Source organism: Mya arenaria, chromosome 17 (genome assembly GCF_026914265.1).
Source record: "Mya arenaria isolate MELC-2E11 chromosome 17, ASM2691426v1".
Lineage (NCBI taxonomy): Eukaryota > Metazoa > Mollusca > Bivalvia > Myida > Myidae > Mya > Mya arenaria.
The window spans coordinates 44,347,382-44,374,647 of record NC_069138.1 but is presented as its reverse complement, the minus strand read 5'-3'; the positions used below and the strand labels follow the sequence as shown (position 1 = coordinate 44,374,647).

The 27,266-nt window shown below is 39.4% G+C and overlaps 2 protein-coding genes across 3 annotated transcripts; both read right to left on the bottom strand.

The window, feature by feature from the left end:
- Nucleotides 1-5,108: 5,108 nt before the first annotated feature.
- LOC128224505 (uncharacterized) lies at nt 5,109-15,115 on the bottom strand. 2 transcript variants are annotated; one of them, XM_052934365.1, is made up of 2 exons: nt 14,990-15,115; nt 5,109-7,452 (listed from the first exon to the last, which is right to left on the bottom strand). In XM_052934365.1, exon 2 carries the CDS (start codon nt 6,204-6,206, stop codon nt 5,241-5,243), a length of 966 nt encoding a protein of 321 aa, XP_052790325.1. In that variant the 5' UTR covers nt 6,207-7,452; nt 14,990-15,115; the 3' UTR covers nt 5,109-5,240. The 2 variants fall into 2 exon arrangements, with proteins under 2 accessions (XP_052790325.1, XP_052790326.1); XM_052934366.1 differs by having other exon boundaries at nt 5,109-6,215; nt 14,990-15,084.
- A 1,799-nt stretch (nt 15,116-16,914) lies between these two features.
- On the bottom strand, nt 16,915-18,333 carry LOC128223522 (uncharacterized). The gene has a single exon (XM_052932800.1). It carries the CDS (start codon nt 18,331-18,333, stop codon nt 16,915-16,917), a length of 1,419 nt encoding a protein of 472 aa, XP_052788760.1.
- Between the last annotated feature and the right edge of the window lie 8,933 nt (nt 18,334-27,266).

The window sequence follows — 27,266 nt, the reverse complement described above, 5'->3', positions numbered from 1 at the left end:
GGACTTGTCCTTGATTCCTGTTGTCATGAGCCTTGCCCGGTGCATCTTAAATGGTTTTATTTTTGACTATGCAGCTTGTCCTTGTAGTGTTTATTGTATTATTACTAACGTTTTTCAGAAATCGTACAAAACAAACTTGTAATATGTGAACTAAATGTTAGGCAACCATGATAAAACCTTATCAAAAAGTAAAATATTAAAAGTATTTTGTGACAATTATCTAAAAACTCGATAGAAATCATTGTATTTGGGTTGGGGAAATTAGATGACGTTGGGCTAGTAATTTCCTAAAATTTAAATGAGTTTTTGTCAGCTGCTGTATGGAGTTAGTTAATTAAAAATAGATTAAATAATTCATTTTCAACAAAGTTCAACGATAAGAGTGATATTGGTGACCGCCTCTCACCCGAAAGGTTGTGCGTTCAATTCCCAGAAAATATTCTAGTGATATAAGTGCCCGCCTCTCACCCAAAATGTCCATTAATATATGTGTCCGCCTCTGACCCATAAGAACGCAGACCAGGGTGTGATCTAACTGGTGGTTAATTTTCCGCATTTCACCCAAGAGGTTGGGGATTCAAGTCCCTACAGGGTGAGATTGGTCTAGTGTTGTAGGTGTCTACCTCTCACCCCAAAGGTCGTGTGTTCAATCCCCACCAAGGTTATCTAGTATTGAATATAGTTGTCCGCCTCTCAATCAACCGAAAGGTCGTGTTTTCGACCAGCACCAAGGTGAGATCCCCAGTTGTAATCTGTCTGGTGGTATTGGCCACCAGATTGAGAGTGGTCGTGTGATAAAGTTGTCCGCATGCTTGCGGATTTAGGCGCTACCAGAGAGGAATTGCTCTAGTGGTATAGGTGTCCACATGCTTTCGGATTTAGGCCCTACCAGAGTGGAATTGATCTAGTGGTATAGTTGCCACATGCTTGCAGATTTAGGCCCTACAAGGGTGGAATTGATCAAGTGGTATAGGTGTCCACATGCTTTCGGATTTAGGCCCTACCAGGGTGGAATTGATCTAGTGGTATAGGTGTCCACATGCTTTCGGATTTAGGCCCTACCAGAGTGGAATTGATCTGGTGATATAGGTGTCCACATGCTTGCGGATTTAGGCGCTACCAGGGTGGAATTGATCAAGTGGTATAGGTGTCCACATGCTTTCGGATTTAGGCCCTACCAGGGTGGAATTGATCAAGTGGTATAGGTGTCCACATGCTTGCGGATTTAGGCCCTACCAGAGTGGAATTGATCTGGTGATATAGGTGTCCACATGCTTGCGGATTTAGGCCCTACCAGGGTGGAATTGATCTGGTGGTAAAGGTGTCCACGGGCTTGTGGATTTAGGCCCTACCAGAGTGGAATTGATCAAGTGGTATAGGTGTCCACATGTTTACGGATTTAGGCCCTACCAGGGTGGAATTGCTCTAGTGGTATAGGTGTCCACATGCTTGCGGATTTAGGCCCTTCCAGAGTGGAATTGATCTGGTGATATAGGTGTCCACATGCTTGCGGATTTAGGCGCTACCAGGGTGGAATTGATCAAGTGGTATAGGTGTCCACATGCTTTCGGATTTAGGCCCTACCAGGGTGGAATTGATCACGTGGTATAGGTGTCCACATGCTTGCGGATTTAGGCCCTACCAGAGTGGAATTGATCTGGTGATATAGTTGTCCACTTGCTTGCGGATTTAGGCCCTACCAGGGTGGAATTGATCTGGTGGTAAAGGTGTCCACGGGCTTGTGGATTTAGGCCCTACCAGAGTGGAATTGATCAAGTGGTATAGGTGTCCACATGTTTACGGATTTAGGCCCTACCAGAGTGGAATTGATCAAGTGGTATTGGTGTCCACATGTTTACGGATTTAGGCCCTACCAGAGTGGAATTGATCTGGTGATATAGTTGTCCACTTGCTTGCGGATTTAGGCCCTACCAGGGTGGAATTGATCTGGTGGTAAAGGTGTCCACGGGCTTGTGGATTTAGGCCCTACCAGAGTGGAATTGATCAAGTGGTATAGGTGTCCACATGTTTACGGATTTAGGCCCTACCAGAGTGGAATTGATCAAGTGGTATTGGTGTCCACCTGTTTACGGATTTAGGCCCTACCAGAGTGGAATTGATCTAGTGGTATAGGTGTCCACATGTTTACGGATTTAGGCCCTACCAGAGTGGAATTGATCTAGTGGTATAGGTGTCCACATATTTGCGGATTTAGGCCCTACCAGAGTGGAATTGATCTGGTGATATAGTTGTCCACTTGCTTGCGGATTTAGGCCCTACCAGGGTGGAATTGATCTGGTGGTAAAGGTGTCCACGGGCTTGTGGATTTAGGCCCTACCAGGGTGGAATTGATCAAGTGGTATTGGTGTCCACCTGTTTACGGATTTAGGCCCTACCAGAGTGGAATTGATCTAGTGGTATAGGTGTCCACATGTTTACGGATTTAGGCCCTACCAGAGTGGAATTGATCTAGTGGTATAGATGTCCACATATTTGCGGATTTAGGCCCTACCAGAGTGGAATTGATCTAGTGGTATAGGTGTCCGCCTCTTATCTCGAAGTTTATGGGTTCGTTACCACGAGGCACACCGTCATGGCCTCTCGTACAGACATCTTTACTGCCCATTGCAGTCAGATGTTTTACAAGGATTGCTTACGCAGTTACCAGGGGCGGATTCATTAATTGACGTTAGAGGAGTCTTACTTTGGTGTATAGGGGGTCATTTTATCAAATCTTATTGAAGCATTGTTTACGGATTTGGGAATTTTTTATCTGCAAATTCTGCATAGAATGATTTTGTTATTGAAATATTGTATATTAATAATATCGGATAAATTCGAATATAGGTCATCACACGGATAAGAAATATGTCGCAAGGTAAAATGTAACTATACATAATTATATAATATACATAATTTGAAACAGAACTATTTTCAGTTAGGATAAGAATTATTATCATACAGCTGCACCTGTCCTGTGACCCTCATAACACTTAGGTGAGAATGTTTGTCTTGATACGATCTTTGTTGTATTTGAATGGAAGTGATTCATGCAAACCAGTAATCTGTATGTTACAGTTTATTCATTCGGAGCTCCTCGGCCATTTTTATCATCAACTCCGAATGCAATTTATTGTCACCTTTAGTTGAATTAAACCAAAATAGTTGCGATATTGTGATACCATGGCACTCCTGTTGAGTTTTGAGCTATTTTATTACTGAGATTTCGCAATATCGAATGTTATTGATTTGTAGAATAATTTATACATTCATTCTTACGGTGGATAATTTCTTAAAATATTCATATAATAAGTAAAATGTCTTTAAACCACATATGTTTTCGTGAAGGTCACATGTCACTAATATCCCATTATTTTCTGTGAATGCATATATTAAGTTCATTTAAAGATCATACGTATCTGTAGACACAAATTAGTATTTCAAAGTCCCGTTTGTATCTGTGAATAAATTGAAGGCTTTCAAAGTTCGATTTCTATATGTGAATGAATTTAAGGCTTCGGAAGTTCGATTTCTACATGTGAATGAATTTAAGGCTTCGGAAGTTCGATTTCTACATGTGGATGAATTTAAGGCTTCGGAAGTTCGATTTCTATCTGTGAATGAATTTAAGGCTTTCAAAGTTGAACTCTAAAGGTTCAATTTCTGTGAATGCAAATCAGTCCATTTGTATCTGTGAACGAACTCACGGCTTTCAAAGTCCCAAACGTTTCTGTGAATACATAAAAGCCCAATTCGAATCAATAAACAAATATACGCCTTTCAAAGTCCCATTTGAACCAGTAAACAAATATACGCTCTTTCAAAGCCCCATTTTAATCAGTAAACAAATATACGTCTTTCAAAGCCCCATTTGAAACAGTAAACAAATATACGCCTTTCAAAGTCTCATTTGAATCAGTAAAAAAATATACGCCTTTCAAAGTCCCATTCGATTCAGTAAACAAATATACGCCTTTCAAAGCCCAATTTGAACCAGTAAATAAAAAAACGCCTTTCAAAGTCCCATTCGTATCTGAGAACAAATAAAACTCATTCAAAGTCTCATTCCAATCTGTGACCAAATGTAAGTCATTCAAAGTCTCATTCCTATCTGAGACCAAATATAAGTCATTCAGAGTCTCATTCCTATCTGAGACCAAATAAAAGTCATTAAACGTCTCATTCGTATATGTGAACAAATATGATTCATTTAAAGTCTCATTTCGATCTGTGACCAAATGTAAGTCATTCGAAGTTCCATTTGTACCTCGGAGTGCATACAAGCCATTACAGTGTGTATATTCCACGTGATAAATTGCGTCATAATTGCTACGTCGGAAGGCAATATTTTGCTTCGAAAGAAGACTTTAAACAAAGATAACTTCACTATTTCTTTACCATTTTAAATGAAACATAGCGCAGTCTACGCAGCTTACAGAGCCCCATCTTCTGTCTTTTACCAGAGATTGATTGAGAGTTTAGTTTCTTAAAACACCTCGACAAACCTTTCCACAATACGGCCGTCTGACGGAGCATTGCCAAAACATTATTTTGAAAACAGGTTTGTCAAAGTGTTTGATGAAACTAATCACCTTACCAAACTCCGGTAATAAAACTAAAGCGGGGCTCTTTAAGCGGCATAGACTGCCCTTTGTTTCATTAAAAATGGTGTAGTAAAATAAAAGCTATCTTTGATTTAAGTTTTCAGTTTTAGCAAAAGGTTGCCTTCCTACGTAGCATATATGACGTAATTTGTCACGTGGTATACACACACTGCATTAACAGTACCATCCGTATGTGAGATCGAATATAAGTAATTTAAAGTCTTATTCGTATCAGTAAACTAATAGTAGTCTTGTAGAGTTCCATTTTTATCTGTGAGCACATATAAGCCATTCGAATTCTCACTTGTCAAAGCATGAACAACCGTCATTCCATTTCGTATCTGGGGCCGAATATTAATAACTTAATTCAAATTTCTATTCGCATTTGTAAACGAATTTAAGTTATTTGAATTCACCTTTATAGTTTTGAACGAAACAAAATTATTTAAAGTCCAATTCATTTTTGTGAACGAATTTATTTTATTTAAAGTCCCATTCATTTTTGTGAACGAAAATAAGTTTTCAAACTCTAATTCGTTTTATGTGAACGAATATAAAATATTCAAATTTCTCGTTGTTATGTGAACGAATATAAATTATTCAATTTCCTCTTATTTGTGAACAAATATGAATTATTCAAATGCCCCTTCGTTTTTGTGAACGCATTTGAGCTGCCATTGATCGCTCCCTCCTCCTTTTGATTGGCAGTGAATATTTATCAGGGGCTATGCTCTGAACGATGACAAGAAATATAACCAACACACAAAACAGAACAGATACGTAGGCAGTTATCGACAGCCCTATTGAAGTACCTAATGCAAAATACAATAAGTGTCCGATGCCGATATAAAATACTACATCTATTAATTTGTTTTTATCATCGTCAACAGTTTCAATATTTTCAGCTTGTGTTTTGTTTTCTCTTTCAGCAGCGTTTCCGATGTTCCCCTTCAGTCTCGTCTTCAGGATATCCAAAATTAACCGCAGTTTTCGAAGCAGACACGACGCTGATACAAAACAACACTTCAGAAGATAGGACCATAAACGACACGGAAGACAACATAGTTTTATCACTGCTTTTACAACTTGCCAAATCACTTTCAGAAGAGTTCCAAGCGCAATAATTATCCTTAGTGGCATAGATTTCAATAGACGGAAAATGACCTTAATGGCAAGACTCAACATTAAAATAAGTTGTTGCCTAAAATTGGGCGGCATAGTTTGTGTTTCTGCCTCTTGTGTTACTATATTATCTGTAAGTTCTGTCTGAGTACCGGATATATTGGTTCCAGTTCCATGCTGATTGTCCATAGCGTCTTGCATGTGTGTTTCAAATTCATCGATAAATTGTTTCATCGTCAAGTTTTTTGAAAACTTATATGAAGACGGGTCGGACCTGTCGATATCAAACTCATATCGGCACATCGGGCAGCGAAACATGGTTTTAGATCGGCCCTTTCTTTGTCCTTTCTTTATACACAAAATCAAGCACTCCCGACAGAGCGTGTGTTGGCATGGTAACAGTCTTGGATCTTTGAAAATCTCCATGCAGATGGAACACGTCAATATTTGTCGAATCGTGTCAAACACGGACCGCGTCATTATTTAAAACTAGGGATGCAAACGAATATTCGAATATTCGAATATTCGATCAAACGTTTAGTATTCGAATGTCAAAATCGGTATTCGAATATTCGATGTTTTGTTCTTGAATAAATATAATAATAATTATTTTGCCAACACCTCGGTTGTAGTGTTTTAGATTCGTTTGTCTTGTTTTTACAACGATTGGCCCATAATGCCAGACGTGTGAATGTGATGACAATACACTAAACACGCGTCATGTGTCATTAAGGGACATATCGTCGGGTCCCGGCGATAAAAAGGCCCCGTAATTTTACAATTATTGGCGGAAAGACAAGTGAGACAAAAAATATTTTCGGTAGATTGCCTCTACCAATTAAGAATTTCTGAAATAAACTAGTTCCCAAGTTGGTTTGGTTGTTCCATTTTTTTGTAGTGGTCAATCCCAGAACGAGGCTGCTCGTCCTACGGAAAGACCCTCCATTGGCACATAACAACAATTGACCAGAAATCCATCCAAGTTCCCGTTGTTTACAAATATAAAGGCAGAGGATTATAAATTAAAAGTTTTTGTTTCTATCTTTGATCATAAAGTATTATTTTTGTCTTTCTAAAATGAGGAATTTCAGAGGCTCATTTGGTGAAATTCAGTGTCCGCCGCGCGTAGTGGTTACGACACAGTAGAGCTTAAATGCACCGGCATTTACTTTAGCGAATATTGTAACATTCGGAACTACTCGGCCATTTTTTTTCAAAAACAACCTCGGATGTATTTGGACGGTTTACATACTCAAAAAGTGGTACGTTTAAGTCCGCTGCAAGTAGATCGCGTAGTAATTTTATTTAGCAGTTAAACTTTGTGACATTACTTTTGGGATTCTTAATTATGTTTGCAATAATACAATTTAATGGCAATCAAATTAAACTTAGATCAATAAATACAACTCTAAAACACTACATTTAATTAATGATATAATTCAAAATTTTACGAATTACTTCAACTGATGTACCTGCATACATCCGAGGTTGTTTTCGATAAAATGGCCGAGGAGTTCCGAATGATATTGTAATAGTTTACGGGCGATACTATTTCCCGGTCTCTCCTCGTAAAATCCGGTCTCATCCGGTCTCATAATTTACCTAACTTTTAAAAGATGTATTTTGGTAATCGAATATTCGAATATTCGTTCGAAAGAATTACCGAATATTCGAATATCAATTTTGCCATTCGTTTGCATCCCTATTTAAAACATTTGCATACAACCTGGAAAGGGAAAACAAATTCATTCATAGGAAGTCTTCCTTAAAACTTATGTGAAAAACTACACAAACAAGCTCAGTAGCAAAATGTTAAAACATAAACCCAATTTAATGGCACTGGGTAAACGCCAAAGACACAAAACACAAAAACATAAAAATAATAAACAAGAAACATGGAAGAACAGCACAAAACTCTACAAACTGATGAAAAACTGATTGCCCAATGTAATACGGTTTAGTCGAAGGCGAAAGAAACATTGGATACTACGAGAAAAAATGGATACTACGAGAAACATTGGATACACGAGAAACATTGGTTGCTACGAGAAACATTGGGTGCTACGAGAAACATTGGATACTACGAGAAACATTGGGTGCTACGAGAAACATTGGGTGCTACGAGAAACATTGGGTGCTACGAGAAACATTGGATGCTACGAGAAACATTGGATACACGAGAAACATTGGATACTACGATAAACATTGGATGCTACGAGAAACATTGGATGCTACGAGAAACATTGGATGCTACGAGAAACATTGGATACTACGAGAAACATTGGATACTACGAGAAACATTGGGTGCTACGAGAAACATTGGACACTACGAGAAACATTGGGTGCTACGAGAAACATTGGGTGCTACGAGAAACATTGGATGCTACGAGAAACATTGGATGCTACGAGAAACATTGGATGCTACGAGAAACATTGGATGCTACGAGAAACATTGGATTCTACGAGAAACATTGGATGCTACGAGAAACATTGGGTGCTACGAGAAACATTGGGTGCTACGAGAAACATTGGGTGCTACGAGAAACATTGGGTGCTACGAGAAACATTGGATACTACGAGAAACATTGGATGCTATGAGAAACATTGGATACTACGAGAAACATTGGATACTACGAGAAACATTGGGTGCTACGAGAAACATTGGATACTACGAGAAACATTGGATACTACGAGAAACATTGGATACTACGAGAAACATTGGATACTACGAGAAACATTGGGTGCTACGAGAAACATTGGGTGCTACGAGAAACATTGGGTACTACGAGAAACATTGGGTACTACGAGAAACATTGGGTACTACGAGAAACATTGGGTGCTACGAGAAACATTGGATGCTACGAGAAACATTGGATACTACGATAAACATTAGATACTACGATAAACATTGGATGCTACGTGAAACATTGGGTGCTACGAGAAAAATTGGATACAACGAGAAACATTAGATACTACGATAAACATTGGGTGCTACGAGAAACATTGGATGCTACGAGAAACATTGGATACAACGAGAAACATTAGATACTACGATAAACATTGGATGCTACGAGAAACATTGGGTGCTACGAGAAACATTGGGTACTACGAGAAACATTGGGTACTACGAGAAACATTGGGTGCTACGAGAAACATTGGATGCTACGAGAAACATTGGATACTACGAGAAACATTAGATACTACGATAAACATTGGGTGCTACGAGAAACATTGGATGCTACGAGAAACATTGGATACAACGAGAAACATTAGATACTACGATAAACATTGGATGCTACGAGAAACATTGGGTGCTACGATAAACATTGGGTGCTACGAGAAACATTGGGTGCTACGAGAAACATTGGGTGCTACGAGAAACATTGGATACTACGAGAAACATTGGATACTACGAGAAACATTGGATGCTATGAGAAACATTGGATACTACGAGAAACATTGGATACTACGAGAAACATTGGGTGCTACGAGAAACATTGGATACTACGAGAAACATTGGATACTACGAGAAACATTGGATACTACGAGAAACATTGGATACTACGAGAAACATTGGATGCTACGAGAAACATTGGATGCGACGAGAAACATTGGATGCTACGAGAAACATTGGATGCTACTAGAAACATTGGATGCTACGAGAAACATTGGATACTACGATAAACATTGGATGCTACGAGAAACATTGGATACTACGATAAACATTAGATACTACGATAAACATTGGATGCTACAAGAAACATTGGGTGCTACGAGAAACATTGGATACAACGAGAAACATTAGATACTACGATAAACATTGGGTGCTACGAGAAACATTAGATGCTACGAGAAACATTGGATACAACGAGAAACATAAGATACTACGATAAACATTGGGTGCTACGAGAAACATTGGGTACTACGAGAAACATTGGATACTACGAGAAACATTGGATACTACGAGAAACATTGGATACTACGAGAAACATTGGATGCTACGAGAAACATTGGATACTACGAGAAACATTGGATGCCATTAGAAACATTGGATGCTACGAGAAACATTGGATACTACGAGAAACATTGGATGCTACGAGAAACATTGGGTGCTACGAGAAACATTGGATACTACGATAAACATTGGATGCTACGAGAAACATTGGGTGCTACGAGAAACATTGGATACTACGAGAAACATTGGGTGCTACGAGAAACATTGGATGCTACGAGAAACATTGGATACTACGAGAAACATTGGGTGCTACTAGAAACATTGGATGCTACGAGAAACATTGGATACTACGATAAACATTGGATGCTACGAGAAACATTGGGTGCTACGAGAAACATTGGATACAACGAGAAACATTAGATACTACGATAAACATTGGGTGCTACGAGAAACATTGGATGCTACGAGAAACATTGGATACAACGAGAAACATTAGATACTACGATAAACATTGGATGCTACGAGAAACATTGGATGCTACGAGAAACATTGGATACAACGAGAAACATTAGATACTACGATAAACATTGGATGCTACGATAAACATTGGATGCTACGAGAAACATTGGATGCTACGAGAAACATTGGATTCTACGAGAAACATTAGATGCTACGAGAAACATTGGATGCTACGAGAAACATTGGGTGCTACGAGAAACATTGGGTGCTACGAGAAACATTGGGTGCTACGAGAAACATTGGATACACGAGAAACATTGGATACACGAGAAACATTGGATGCTACGAGAAACATTGGGTGCTACGAGAAACATTGGACGCTACGAGAAACATTGGACGCTACGACAAACATTGGGTGCTACGATAAACATTGGGTGCTACGAGAAACATTGGATACTACGAGAAACATTGGAAACTACGAGAAACATTAGATGCTACGTGAAACATTGGGTGCTACGAGAAACATTGGGTGCTACGAGAAACATTGGAAACTACGTGAAACATTAGATGCTACGTGAAACATTGGGTGCTACGAGAAACATTGGGTGCTACGAGAAACATTGGAAACTACGAGAAACATTAGATGCTACGAGAAACATTGGATGCTATGAGAAACATTGGATACTACGAGAAACATTGGATACTACGAGAAACATTGGGTGCTACGAGAAACATTGGGTGCTACGAGAAACATTGGATGCTACGAGAAACATTGGATACAACGAGAAACATTAGATGCTACGTGAAACATTGGGTGCTACGAGAAACATTGGATACTACGAGAAACATTGGGTGCTACGAGAAACATTGGAAACTACGTGAAACATTGGATACTACGAGAAACATTGGATACTACGAGAAACATTGGGTGCTACGAGAAACATTGGAAACTACGTGAAACATTGGATACTACGAGAAACATTGGATACTACGAGAAACATTGGGTGCTACGAGAAACATTGGGTGCTACGAGAAACATTGGAAACTACGTGAAACATTGGATACTACGAGAAACATTGGATACTACGAGAAACATTGGGTGCTACGAGAAACATTGGGTGCTACGAGAAACATTGGATGCTACGAGAAACATTGGATACAACGAGAAACATTAGATGCTACGTGAAACATTGGGTGCTACGAGAAACATTGGATACTACGAGAAACATTGGGTGCTACGAGAAACATTGGAAACTACGTGAAACATTGGATACTACGAGAAACATTGGATACTACGAGAAACATTGGGTGCTACGAGAAACATTGGGTGCTACGAGAAACATTGGATGCTACGAGAAACATTGGGTGCTACGAGAAACATTGGACGCTACGAGAAACATTGGATGCTACGAGAAACATTGGATGCTACGAGAAACATTAGATGCTACGAGAAACATTGGATGCTACGAGAAACATTGGGTGCTACGAGAAACATTGGAAACTACGTGAAACATTGGATACTACGAGAAACATTGGATACTACGAGAAACATTGGGTGCTACGAGAAACATTGGGTGCTACGAGAAACATTGGATGCTACGAGAAACATTGGGTGCTACGAGAAACATTGGACGCTACGAGAAACATTGGATACTACGAGAAACATTGGGTGCTACGAGAAACATTGGAAACTACGTGAAACATTGGATACTACGAGAAACATTGGATACTACGAGAAACATTGGGTGCTACGAGAAACATTGGGTGCTACGAGAAACATTGGATGCTACGAGAAACATTGGGTGCTACGAGAAACATTGGACGCTACGAGAAACATTGGATGCTACGAGAAACATTGGATGCTACGAGAAACATTAGATGCTACGAGAAACATTGGATGATACGAGAAACATTGGATACTACGAGAAACATTGGATACTACGAGAAACATTAGATGCTACGAGAAACATTGGATGCTACGAGAAACATTGGATACTACGAGAAACATTGGATACTACGAGAAACATTAGATACTACGTGAAACATTGGGTGCTACGAGAAACATTGGGTGCTACGAGAAACATTGGAAACTACGTGAAACATTGGGTGCTACGAGAAACATTGGATGCTACGAGAAACATTGGGTGCTACGAGAAACATTGGATACTACGAGAAACATTGGATGCTACGAGAAACATTAGATGCTACGTGAAACATTGGGTGCTACGAGAAACATTGGGTGCTACGAGAAACATTGGAAACTACGTGAAACATTGGATACTACGAGAAACATTGGATACTACGAGAAACATTGGGTGCTACGAGAAACATTGGGTGCTACGAGAAACATTGGAAACTACGTGAAACATTGGATACTACGAGAAACATTGGATGCTACGAGAAACATTGGATACTACGATAAACATTGGGTGCTACGAGAAACATTGAACGCTACGAGAAACATTGGATTCTACGAGAAACATTAGATGCTACGTGAAACATTGGATACTACGAGAAACATTGGGTGCTACGAGAAACATTGAACGCTACGAGAAACATTGGATTCTACGAGAAACATTAGATGCTACGTGAAACATTGGACGCTACGAGAAACATTGGATACTACGAGAAACATTGGACGCTACGAGAAACATTGGATACTACGAGAAACATTGGGTGCTACGAGAAACATTGGATACTACGAGAAACATTGGATACTACGAGAAACATTGGACGCTACGAGAAACATTGGATACTACGAGAAACATTGGATACTACGTGAAACATTGGATACTACGTGAAACATTGGATACTACGTGAAACATTGGATACTACGTGAAACATTAGATAGTACGAGAAACATTAGATGCTACGAGAAACATTAGATGCTACGAGAAACATTGGATACTACGAGAAACATTGGATACTACGTGAAACATTGGATACTACGTGAAACATTGGATACTACGTGAAACATTGGATACTACTTGAAACATTGGATACTACGTGAAACATTGGACGCTACGAGAAACATTGGATACTACGAGAAACATTGGATACTACGTGAAACATTGGATACTACGTGAAACATTGGATACTACGTGAAACATTAGATACTACGTGAAACATTGGATACTTCGAGAAACATTGGATAGTACGAGAAACATTAGATGCTACGAGAAACATTAGATGCTACGAGAAACATTAGATGCTACGTGAAACATTGGGTGCTACGAGAAACATTGGGTGCTACGAGAAACATTGGAAACTACGTGAAACATTGGGTGCTACGAGAAACATTGGGTGCTACGAGAAACATTGGGTGCTACGAGAAACATTGGGTGCTACGAGAAACATTGGGTGCTACGAGAAACATTGGATGCTACGAGAAACATTGGGTGCTACGAGAAACATTGGATACTACGAGAAACATTGGATACTACGAGAAACATTAGATGCTGCGTGAAACATTGGGTGCTACGAGAAACATTGGGTGCTACGAGAAACATTGGAAACTACGTGAAACATTGGATACTACGAGAAACATTGGATACTACGAGAAACATTGGGTGCTACGAGAAACATTGGGTGCTACGAGAAACATTGGAAACTACGTGAAACATTGGATACTACGAGAAACATTGGATGCTACGAGAAACATTGGACGCTACGAGAAACATTGGGTGCTACGAGAAACATTGGACGCTACGAGAAACATTGGATTCTACGAGAAACATTAGATGCTACGTGAAACATTGGACGCTACGAGAAACATTGGATATTACGAGAAACATTGGACGCTACGAGAAACATTGGATACTACGAGAAACATTGGGTGCTACGAGAAACATTGGATACTACGAGAAACATTGGATAGTACGAGAAACATTAGATTCTACGAGAAACATTGGATACTACGAGAAACATTGGATACTACGTGAAACATTGGATACTACGTGAAACATTGGATACTACGTGAAACATTGGATACTACGTGAAACATTGAATAGTACGAGAAACATTAGATGCTACGAGAAACATTAGATGCTACGAGAAACATTGGATACTACGAGAAACATTGGATACTACGTGAAACATTGGATACTACGTGAAACATTGGATACTACGTGAAACATTGGATACTACGTGAAACATTGGATACTACGTGAAACATTGGATACTACGAGAAACATTGGATACTACGAGAAACATTGGATACTACGTGAAACATTGGATACTACGTGAAACATTGGATACTACGTGAAACATTAGATACTACGTGAAACATTGGATACTACGAGAAACATTGGATAGTACGAGAAACATTAGATGCTACGAGAAACATTAGATGCTACGAGAAACATTGGATACTACGAGAAACATTGGATACTACGTGAAACATTGGACACTACGAGAAACATTGGATACTACGAGAAACATTGGATACTACGTGAAACATTGGATACTACGTGAAACATTGGATACTACGAGAAACATTGGATAGTACGAGAAACATTAGATGCTACGAGAAACATTAGATGCTACGAGAAACATTGGATACTACGAGAAACATTGGATACTACGTGAAACATTGGATACAACGAGAATCATTGGAAATTACGAGAAACATTAGAACGAGAACTTGGGATACTACCAGAAATATTACGAGAAACATTGGATACTACGTTATTTTCCCTCTTATCAAAGCTTTTAAATGCATGAAACAACAATAATAATGTGTGCACGCAATAGCCCTGCCCACAATTTCCAGGCAGCCTGCCTGCCTGCCTGCCGCAGTCATTCCATTAACAATGTTTTAACTGTGCTTTACATAGATAAAATATCTTACCTTCTATTAAAAAGTATAATTTGTCAAATTTTAAATCAAAATGTTCAATCAATTCACATCCAACTAATAATACGTTTGCACAAATTGTATTGAAGTTGTTTACAAATAAACGAATATCGATCAAATAAGCACTATGCATTGAAGGATTGAATAACCATAACCAAAGGCTTTATTAATACAGATGGTACGAAACGCCGTATCAGGTTACATCTGTGCCAAAAATGGCTTTGTTGAAACGAGACTTACCGTGATTGGCACACTCCTCCTTAAATGGTGGAAATCTTGTAACATAATAAAAACGTGGTCGTCTAAACTTGAATATTATCAACTTTCTGTTTCAAATATCTATCAGTCATTATATGCAGTATGAAGTATAAACTTTTCTCTATTGTATAAGCAAATTTAAACTATCCTGAGTTCCAGTAAAGGTTCTAAATTCTCTCAGGAAGATCTTAACCAGGATGCCCAAGCCAAGAGGTTGCTTTTGGATTCAAGGTTCGATACATTGGAGTCTATGATTGATGAGTGTGCGAAGTCGTCCTATTTGACAAAAACTAAATCAAACATTTTAGTAAATGTGTACAAGATTGACAATAATGATAAGTATCAAAAGTGGGAACGTATCAGAATTGGCAATTTCATGGCAAGTGGTGATCTCGTTGGTGAGGTGTTTAATTTACTCAATCATATGGTTGGCTTGAAGGAGAAGACTGCTGACTCCCAACCTGGTGAGACAATGAAGCTGTCCAAAGCTCTCAGTCTTTGTTTAATAGCCAGGCCGATTTATCTCTTGATAAGAGTTTGGACACTGGGTCTCCTTCGGTAGATGGACCTTTTTCAAGAGTGGACATTAGTGATTACCATTTTACGAATCCCAAGAGCGGTAAGAAGAAACAGGTGATTGTTCGTTTTGTCTCCATGATGTTTGTTAGAACTGTGTATCGGCACAAGAGGAAGCTGCGTGTTTCTCCAATCCTGGCGTATAAATCAGTATTTATTACCGATGATATCACCCCACTGCGGCTCAGGATGAACAACGTGGTCAATCAGATTCCAGGTGTGGAAAAACTTTCTTTAGAGATGGAAACGTCCATTGTATTTAAAACAACAACAACACATTTTAAGCTTAGTTCGCCCGATGACATTTTCAAGGAGTTAGGTGTGGAGATGACGGACGGTATGCTGCGTGACCTTGACCTTGATGAGTATGTCTAGGATCTGTTCATAATTACAATACCATTCCATTGTGTCTTATTACTCCATATTTTCACTGATGTTGTTTAGTAAAGTTTCTTTTTTTGTGTGTTTGGCATGTTTGTTCACTGTTTTATTTGATGTTAATTAATATGTGTTTCATTGCCTTGTGATATCACATGCATATTATATGCCATGATGAAAATAAAACTTGAAACTTTAACTTGATATTCCTAGAGCATCCCCGTCCACCCCAAAGCCCACGAATTGTCCAAATAACTTTTGTATGGAAGACTAAAAGAAAAGATATGCATATAATTCAAATTCTTATAAAAAGAATATGCACTATTTTAGACTAGTATAACCCGAAATGTTATTTATGGCGAACTTTTCCTAAGCCTCAAATTCACGTCACTTGCAAAATTATCCATCTGATGTCAACTTCGCAAACCTAAAGCATATTTTGGCTTGTCAAAAGACTTTTTATGGGAATCGCGACATTGCCTCTATCAAATCAGTACTCTTTTTCATTGTATATACATACTATCAATGTACAATTAAATTGAAAGGGAAGTTTTGGAATTGAGCTTTCCGCTTTGCAATCGTCAGTGAGACATCAATCGTCAGTGGGACATCAGTCGTCAATGAGATATTAGTCGTCAGTAGGACACCAATCGTCAGTGAGATTTCAGTCGTCAGAGGGATATCAATCGTTAGTGGGACATCAATCGTCAGTGAGATATCAGTCGCCATTTGACATTAGTCATCAGTGGGACATCAGTCGTCAGTAAGACATCAATCGTCAGTTGGACATCAATCAACATTGAGACATCAATCATCAATGGGACATCAATCAACAATGAGACATCAGTCGTCAGTGGGACATCAATCGTCAGTGAGATATCAGTCTTCAGTGGGACATCTATCGTCAATGAGTTATCAGTCGTCAGTGGGACATCAATCGTCAGTGAGATATCAGTCGTCAGTGGGACATCTATCGTCAATGAGATATCAGTTGTTAATGGGACATCAATCGTCAGTGAGATATCAGTCTTCAGTGGGACATCAATCGTCAGTGAGATATCAGTTGTCAATGGGACATCAATCGTCAGTGAGATATCAGTCTTCAGTGGGACATCAATCGTCAGTGAGATATCAGTAGTCAGTGAGACATCAATCGTCAGGTGGACATCAATCGTCAGATAGACATCAATCGTCAGTGAGACATCAGTCGTCAGTGGGACATCAATCGTCAGTGAGACATCAATAGTCAGTGGGACATCAGTCGTCAGTGGGACATCAATCGTCAGTGAGACATCAATCGTCAGTGGGACATCAATCGTCAGTGAGACATCAATCGTCAGTGGGACATCAATCGTCAGATAGACATCAATCTTCAGTGAGACATCAATCGTCAGTGAGACATCAGTAGTCAGTGGGACATCAATCGTCAGTGAGACATCAATAGTCAGTGGGACATATATCGTCAATGGGACATCAATCGTCAGTGAGACATCAATCGACAGTGAGACATCAATCACCAGTGATACATCAATTGTAAGTGGGACATCTATCGTCAGTGAGACATCAATCGTCAGATAGACATCAATCGTCAGTGAGACATCAATCGTCAGTGAGACATCAATCGTCAGTGAGACATCAATCGTCAGTGGGACATCAATCGTCAGTGGGACATCAATCGTCAGTGGGACATCAATCATCAGTGAGACATCAATCGGCAGTAGGACATAAGTCGTCAGTATGGCATCAATCGTCGGTAAGACATCATTTGTCAGTGGGTCATCAATCGACAGTGAGACATCAATCGTCAGTAAGACATCAATGGTCTGTGATACATCAATCGTCAGATAGACATCAATCGTCAGTGAGACATCAGTCGTCAGTGGGACATCAATCGTCAGTGAGACATCAATAGTCAGTGGGACATATATCGTCAATGGGACATCAATCGTCAGTGAGACATCAATCGACAATGAGACATCAATCACCAGTGAGACATCAATTGTAAGTGGGACATCTATCGTCAGTGAGACATCAGTCGTCAGTGAGACATCAATCGTCAGATAGACATTAATCGTCAGTGGGACATCAATCGTCAGTGAGACATCAATCGTCAGTGAGACATTCATCGTCAGTGGGACATCAGTCGTCAGTGGGACATCAATCATCAGTGAGACATCAATCGTCAGTAGGACATAAGTCGTCAGTGTGACATCAATCGTCGGTAAGACATCATTTGTCAGTGGGTCATCAATCGACAGTGAGACATCAATCGTCAGTAAGACATCAATGGTCTGTGATACATCAATCGCCAGGAAGACATCAATCGTCAGTGAGACATCAATCGTTTGTGGGACATCAAGCTATTGCCATACACAGAAAGGGGTTGTCAGTTAAAGAAAGTCAAAACAAGGTAATGTAATACCATAGTATATGCTGATTACGTTTAACGCAATTTACAATTTTTGCTCCCATCAAAAGGAGTCAACACACAATGATGAAAATAGAACAACAGGATAGTCATAACAACAAATGGTTCAAACAAATACAACTCAAACAAATAGGGACTGCCAGCAAATGGAGGCAAAATAATAATGACACAGTAACAATACAATGGCTCTTCAAACTACCTTAATATACATATAGTGGCTGCCAGCCAACAAGTAACAAACTAGGGTAACTTAATAAACACTGAAAGATGCCAGCAAAATAAGAAACAGTTCAGTAAGGTCATAGCGCAATGGTTTAAATTAATGCAGTATACAACTAAGGGGCCGCCAGCAACAAGATTCAAAACAACCTAATGGTACATCACAATGGTTCAAACTAAAACGACCATAAATAGAGACTGTCGAAAATGAAGGCAACACACACAACAACACAATGGTTCTTCAAACTACTACAACAAACACATAGTTGCTGCCAGTTAAAAAGCTATAACAAGCAAAGGTTACAATAAATGCACATTAGGTAACTAAACAAATAAGGATTGCCAGCAAAAATGGTCAAAACAAACTAAAGTCACAACACAATGGTTAAAGAAAATACAATATACAACACATGACTGTCAGCAACAGGAGAAAATAACCAAATTGTGTTAACAACACAGTTCACAATGAGTCATCAGTCGTCAGTAAGATTAAGAACTCAATGAGGTAACAACGCATTGGCTGAAACAATATGAAAATCACAACGGTCAAAACTAATTAGGTCAAATCATAATGGTTTACACATATACGAAGAAATGCCTTTCAGACAACAAAGTAAAAACAAACTAAGGTAATAGCACACTGGTTTAAACTTAATCATTATACAAAAGAGTCTGCAAATGTGTCTTAAAGTCTAAAAAAATGGCAGTAAGAATAAACAAAACAAATTCACAATGGTCACAAAACATTGGTTTCAACTAGAGCAATATAAAAAATGGACTGCCAATTAAAAAGAGTCAAAACAAACATATGTCACAAAACAATGGTTTCAGCTTATGCAATATAAGAATCGGGCATTCCAGCAAAAAACGTACAGAAAATAGGTAACAACACAATGGTTTGAACTAAAGCAACACATTAATAGGGGCGGCCAGGTACAATAATGCGTACTGGTGTTGCTGCAAGCAAAATAGTCAAAACAAACTAATAAAACCGAACGCGCACTGGTTCAAACTAATGCAATTTACAAATAGAGGATGCCCGATAAAAAGACTCAAATAAACTAAGGTAACATCCTTTTAATAAAAAGAAACGCATACTATAATGCATGGCTGCACAGAAATACCTAAAACAAACTGAGGCAACAATTTGTAAAATCCCCAATCTTACCTTGTTAAAATATTTTTATAAATACTGGTCACTTTCCAGTCGCTGGCCACTCTTCAGCTAAATTACTAAGATGATTACACAAAAACTCTAATGTCAAATCCTGATTTCACCGTATTAAATGATTATTAAAATACTGGCCAGTTTCCAGTCGCTGGGCACACTCCAGCTAAATTCCTTAATGGTTACACAAAACACTCTTACGTCAAATAATGATTTAACCATAGTAAATGATTTCTAAAATACTGGGCACTTTCCAGTGGCTGGCTACTATCTATATAAGTTATTTAGCTGGATAGTGGCCAACGACTGGAAAATGTTTTATTTAACCATTTATGTCATTTAGCCACTTTATATCCAAATTACTTAAATGGTTACACAACATACTTTAATGTAAAATCTCGATTTTACCATGTCATTTTTTTTCAAATTACTGGTCACTTTTCAATCGCTGGCTATTCTCGAGCCAAATTACTTAAGTGGTCAGATAAAACTCTTAAATATAAAATCCTGAGATACCATATTAAATACTGGCCACTTGGTATTCGCTGGCAACCCAAAACACTTTTATGTCAAATCCCTAATTTACCATATTAGTTGATTTTGAAATTGTGGCCACTTTCCAACCGCCGGTCACTTTCCAGCCGCTAGGAACTTTCAAACCGCTTGCCACTTTTCAACCGATGGCCACTTTCCAACCGCTGGCCACTTTCTGACCCCTGACCACTTTAAAACCGCTGGCCACTTTCCAACTTCTTGCCACTTTCCAACCGATGGCCACTTAACAACCGCTGGCCACTTTCCAACTGCTTGCCACTTTCCAATCGCTGGACACTTTTCAACCGCTGGCCACTTACCAACCGCTGGCCATTTTCTAACCGCTAGCCACTTTCTAACCGCTGGCCATTTTCCAACAGCTGGCAACTTTTCAGCCAAAAGTATTTAAATGGTTAGACACTGAAACACTGAATGTCAAATCCCTAATTTACCATATTTAATGAGTTTTAAAAGTACTGGCCAATTTCCAGTCGCTGGCCACTTTCCAGCTAAATGCTCTGAATTGGTAAGACAAAACACATTTATCTCCAATCCCAAATTAAACACATATATATATTTAATATTGGCCACTTTCTAGCCGGTGTCCGTTCTCAGCCGATTCGTTTAATAAATAAACAAAACAAATTGAATTCAAATAAAAAATTGTCCCTTAAATGAATTCTTAAAGCCACTTTCGAACTAACTAGTTTTAATAGCTAAACAAACGTTTTAATGTCAAATAACCATTTTACCATATTAAGTGATTTTTTAAAAACGCTGGGCACTTTCAAGCCACTGGCCACTTTCCAGCCAAGTGTTTGCAAATGGTTAGACAAAACACCTTTATGTCAAATCCCCAATTAACCATATTAAATGATGTTTAAAGTACTTTCCATCCGCTTGTCATTCCCAGTCATGTTTTGAGATAATCAGACAAACACCAATATAAAATCACAAATCCCCCTTTATATGGTTTTATATTTCTGGCCTCTTTTCAGCCGCTAGCCACTCCCAAGCCACATTTACTTGAATGGTTAAGCAAAACACTTCAATGTCAAATCCTCATTAAACATGATATTTAATGATTTTAGAATACTTGCAACTTTCCAGCCACTGGCCACTTCAGCCAAATTTAGTTAATCGACACTTTCAAACTGCTTGCCACTCTCCAGCCAAATGTTTATAACTGTTTAGACGAAACACTTTCAATTATAATCCCGATTTTACCGAAATACTAGCCACATTCCAGCCACTAGCAACTCTCCAGCCGGCCCATCCGGTTATCAATTCATGCAGCCATTTCCTTATAAAAGCTGCAAAACGTGTCTCATCTTGTCCTGCTGCTGCATGAAAGTCTATCAGACATTGTACATCTTGACCTATAACCAAGTTGCTCGATGGTTGTTTCGGGAATCATCTTCTGGATTTCTAAGCAGAACGACTACCATGGAAAATGGGTGCTAAGTCATTCTCATCCATTATCAAAACCAGCACTGGTTCTTATCAGGCTTAAATTTCAGACATAGCACAAGGCCAACATATCTTACAGGAAAAGGCAAAATGCCTGGCATAAAAAGGATCTTATTGTTAAACAGTGGGCTGATCGTCTATGAACCTACAATGTTAGGTTAAATGTATTGGTCACCGCCTATAAACGGTCAGCAATACAATGTTAGGTTAAATGTATTGGTCACCGCCTGTGAAAGGTCAGCGATACAATGTTAGGTTTAATGTATTGATCACCGCCTATGAACGGTCAGCAATACAATGTTAGGTTAAATATATTGGTCACCGCCTGCGAACAGTCAGCGATACCATGTTAGGTTAAATGTATTGGTCACCGCCTATGAACGGTCAGCAATACAATGTTAGGTTAAATGTATTGGTCACCGCCTGTGAACAGTCAGCGATACCATGTTAGGTTAAATGTATTGGTTACCGCCTGTGAACAGTCAGCGATACCATGTTAGGTTAAATGTATTGGTTACCGCCTGTGAACAGTCAGCGATACAATGTTAGGTTAAATGTATTGGTAACCGCCTATGCACAGTCAGCGATACAATGTTAGGTTAAATGTATTGGTTACCGCCTGTGAACAGTCAGCCATACAATGTTAGGTTAAATGTATTGGTTACCACCTATGAACAGTCAGCCATACAATGTTAGGTTAAATGTATTGGTTACCGCCTGTGAACAGTCAGCCATACAATGTTAGGTTAAATGTATTGGTTACCGCCTGTGAACAGTCAGCGATACCATGTTAGGTTAAATGTATTGGTTACCGCCTGTGAACAGTCAGCGATACCATGTTAGGTTAAATGTATTGGTTACCGCCTGTGAACAGTCAGCGATACCATGTTAGGTTAAATGTATTGGTTACCGCCTGTGAACAGTCAGCGATACAATGTTAGGTTAAATGTATTGGTTACCGCCTGTGAACAGTCAGCGATACAATGTTAGGTTAAATGTATTGGTCACCGCCTGTGAACAGTCAGCGATACAATGTTAGGTTAAATGTATTGGAAACCGCCTGTGAACAGTCAGCGATACAATGTTAGGTTAAATGTATTGGTTACCGCCTGTGAACAGTCAGCGATACCATGTTAGGTTAAATGTATTGGTTACCGCCTGTGAACAGTCAGCGATACAATGTTAGGTAAAATGAATTGGTCACCGCCTGTGAACAGTCAGCCATACAATGTTAGGTAAAATGTATTGGTTACCGCCTATGAACAGTCAGCCATACAATGTTAGGTTAAATGTATTGGTTACCACCTATGAACAGTCAGCCATACAATGTTAGGTTAAATGTATTGGTTACCACCTATGAACAGTCAGCCATACAATGTTAGGTTAAATGTATTGGTTACCGCCTGTGAACAGTCAGCGATACAATGTTAGGTTAAATGTATTGGTTACCACCTATGAACAGTCAGCCATACAATGTTAGGTTAAATGTATTGGTTACCACCTATGAACAGTCAGCCATACAATGTTAGGTTAAATGTATTGGTTACCGCCTATGAACAGTCAGCCATACAATGTTAGGTTAAATGTATTGGTTACCACCTATGAACAGTCAGCCATACAATGTTAGGTTAAATGTATTGGTTACCACCTATGAACAGTCAGCCATACAATGTTAGGTTAAATGTATTGGTTACCGCCTGTGAACAGTCAGCGATACAATGTTAGGTTAAATGTATTGGTTACCGCCTGTGAACAGTCAGCGATACAATGTTAGGTTAAATGTATTGGTAACCGCCTGTGAACAGTCAGCGATACAATGTTAGGTTAAATGTATTGGTTACCACATGTGAACAGTCAGCCGTGCAATGTTAGGTTAAATGTATTGGCTACCACATGTGAACAGTCAGCCGTACAATGTTAGGTTAAATGTATTTGTTACCGCCTATGATTCACTTTGTTCGGAACAATCGATATATTTCGACGAGTACACTGCTGGGAAGACCATGTTGGACGAACAAAACAAGGTTAAATAGCTTTCTTTTTATAAACCATCTGTATTCCAAACATCTTATTATATACCATCTGTATTCCAAACATCTTATTATATTATGTTTTATAAAGGCGTGACATCAGATTTTAACAACATTTTGAGTTATGTTTGCAAACAAACGAGAATTGATCATTGTTATAAAATAGGTTTTATGTCACTGCAACTTTAGAGCGGCTAGGAATCCGGATTTTCATTCTGAATCTTTTCACGCGTTTCGGTCTTTATCATAAGTAAAAGATGGGACCTGAAAGTCGTATATAGTTCCAGGTACGCTCTATATGCCAGGAGCTCTTGTGTATTAACGTTAGTTAACGTCAAAATATATCAACCTGAGGTTTTCAGGATCCAGGCGAAGGGCATCGACCTAAGAATCATATGATCAGCAGAAGGGTATGAGTCTGACAGGATACGATGAAGGATATCAAACTGAGACTGTCAGAATCTGGCGAACGGCATCAACCTGAGACTGTCAGAATCCGATGAAGGGTAATAACCTGACACTTTCAGGATCAGGCGAACAGTATAAACCTGAGACTCTCAAGATCCGGCAAACAGTATCAACATAAGACAGTCAGGATCCGGTGAATTGTATCAACATGAGACTGCCAGGATCCGGTGAAGTGTATCAACATGAGATTTTGAGGATCAGGTGAAGTCTATTAACATGAGACTGCCAGGATCCGGTGAAGTGTATCAAGATGAGATTGTGAGGATCCGGTAAAGTGTATCAACATGAGATTGTGAGGATCCGGTGAAGTGTATCAACATGAGATTGTGAGGATCCGGTGAAGTGTATCAACATGAGACTGCCAGGATCAGGTGAAGTGTATCATCATGAGACTGCCAGGATCAGGTGAAGTGTATCAACATGAGATTGTTAGGATCCGGTGAAGTGTATCAACATGAGATTGTGAGGATCCGGTGAAGTGTATCAACATGAGATTGTGAGGATCCAGTGAAGTGTATCAACATGAGATTGTGAGGATCCGGTGAAGTGAATCAACATGAGATTGTGAGGATCCGGTGAAGTGAATCAACATGAGATTGTTAGGATCCTGTGAAGTGTATCAACATGAGATTGTGAGGATCCTGTGAAGTGTATCAACATGAGATTGTGAGGATCCTGTGAAGTGTATCAACATGAGATTGTTAGGATCCTGTGAAGTGTATCAACATGAGATTGTGAGGATCCTGTGAAGTGTATCAACATGAGATTGTGAGGATCCGGTGAAGTGAATCAACATGAGATTGTTAGGATCCTGTGAAGTGTATCAACATGAGATTGTTAGGATCCTGTGAAGTGTATCAACATGAGATTGTGAGGATCCGGTGAAGTGTATCAACATGAGATTGTCAGGATCGGGTGAAGTGTATCAACATGAGATTGTGAGGATCCGGTGAAGTGTATCAACATTAGACTGCCAGGATCCGGTGAAATGTATCAACATGAGACTGCCAGGATCCGGTGAAATGTATCAACATGAGACTGCCAGGATCCGGTGAAGTGTATCAACATGAGCTTGTGAGGATCAGATTAAGTGTATCAACATGAGACTGCCAGGATCCGGTGAAGTGTATCAACATGAGACTGCCAGGATCAGATTAAGTGTATTAACATGAGACTGCCAGGATCAGGTGAAGTGTATCAACATGAGACTGCCAGGATCAGGTTAAGTGTATCAACCTAAGACTGCCAGGATCAGGTGAAGTGGATCAAAATGAGACTGTCAGGATCAGGTGAAGTGTATCAACATGAGATTTTGGGGATCAGGTGAAGTGTATCAACATGAGATTTTGGGGATCCGGTGAAGTGTATCAACATGAGACTGCCAGGATCCGGCGAAGTGTAACAACATGAGACTGCCAGGATCCGGCGAAGTGTATCAGCATGAGATTGTCAGGATCCGGTGAAGTGTATCAACATGAGATAATTAGGATCCTGTGAAGTGTATCAACATGAGACTGCCAGGATCAGATTAAGTGTATCAACATGAGATTGCCAGGATCCTGTGAAGTGTATCAACATGAGACTGCCAGGATCCGGTGAAGTGTATCAAGATGAGATTTTGAGGATCCGGTGAAGTGTATCAACATGAGACTTCCAGGATCCGGTGAAGTGTATCAAGATGAGATTTTGAGGATCCGGTGAAGTGTATCAACATGAGACTGCCAGGATCCGGTGAAGTGTATCAAGATGAGATTTTGAGGATCCGGTGAAGTGTATGAAGATGAGATTTTGTGGATCCTGTGAAGTGTATCAACATGAGACTGCCAGTATCAGATTAAGTGTATCAACATGAGATTGCCAGGATCCGGTGAAGTGTATCAACATGAGTCTGCCAGGATCCGGTGAAGTGTATCAAGATGAGATTTTGAGGATCCGGTGAAGTGTATCAACATGAGACTGCCAGGATCCGGTGAAGTGTATCAAGATGAGATTTTGAGGATCCGGTGAAGTGTATCAACATGAGATTTTGAGGATCCTGTGAAGTGTATCAACATGAGACTGCCAGGATCAGGTGAAGTGTATCAACATGAGATTGTGAGGATCCGGTGAAGTGTATCAACATGAGACTGCCAGGATCAGGTGAAGTGTATCAAGATGAGATTTTGAGGATCTGGTGAAGTGTATCAACATGAGACTGCCAGGATCAGGTGAAGTGTATCAACATGAGATTGTGGGGATCCGGTGAAGTGAATCAACATGAGATTGTGAGGATCCAGTGAAATGTATCAACATGAGATTGTGAGGATCCAGTGACGTGTATCAACATGAGATTGTGAGGATCAGGTGAAGTGTATCAACATGAGATTGTGAGGATCCGTTGAAGTGTATCAACATGAGATTGTTAGGATCTGGTGAAGTGTATCAACATGAGATTGTTAGGATCTGGTGAAGTGTATCAACATGAGATTGTGAGGATCCGGTGAAGTGTATCAACATGAGATTGTGAGGATCCGGTGAAGTGTATCAACATGAGATTGTGAGGATCCGGTGAAGTGTATCAACATGAGATTGTGAGGATCCGGTGAAGTGAATCAACATGAGATTGTGAGGATCCGGTGAAGTGTATCAACATGAGATTGTGAGGATCAGATGAAGTGTATCAACATGAGATTGTGAGGATCAGGTGAAGTGTATCAACATGAGATTGTGAGGATCCGTTGAAGTGTATCAACATGAGATTGT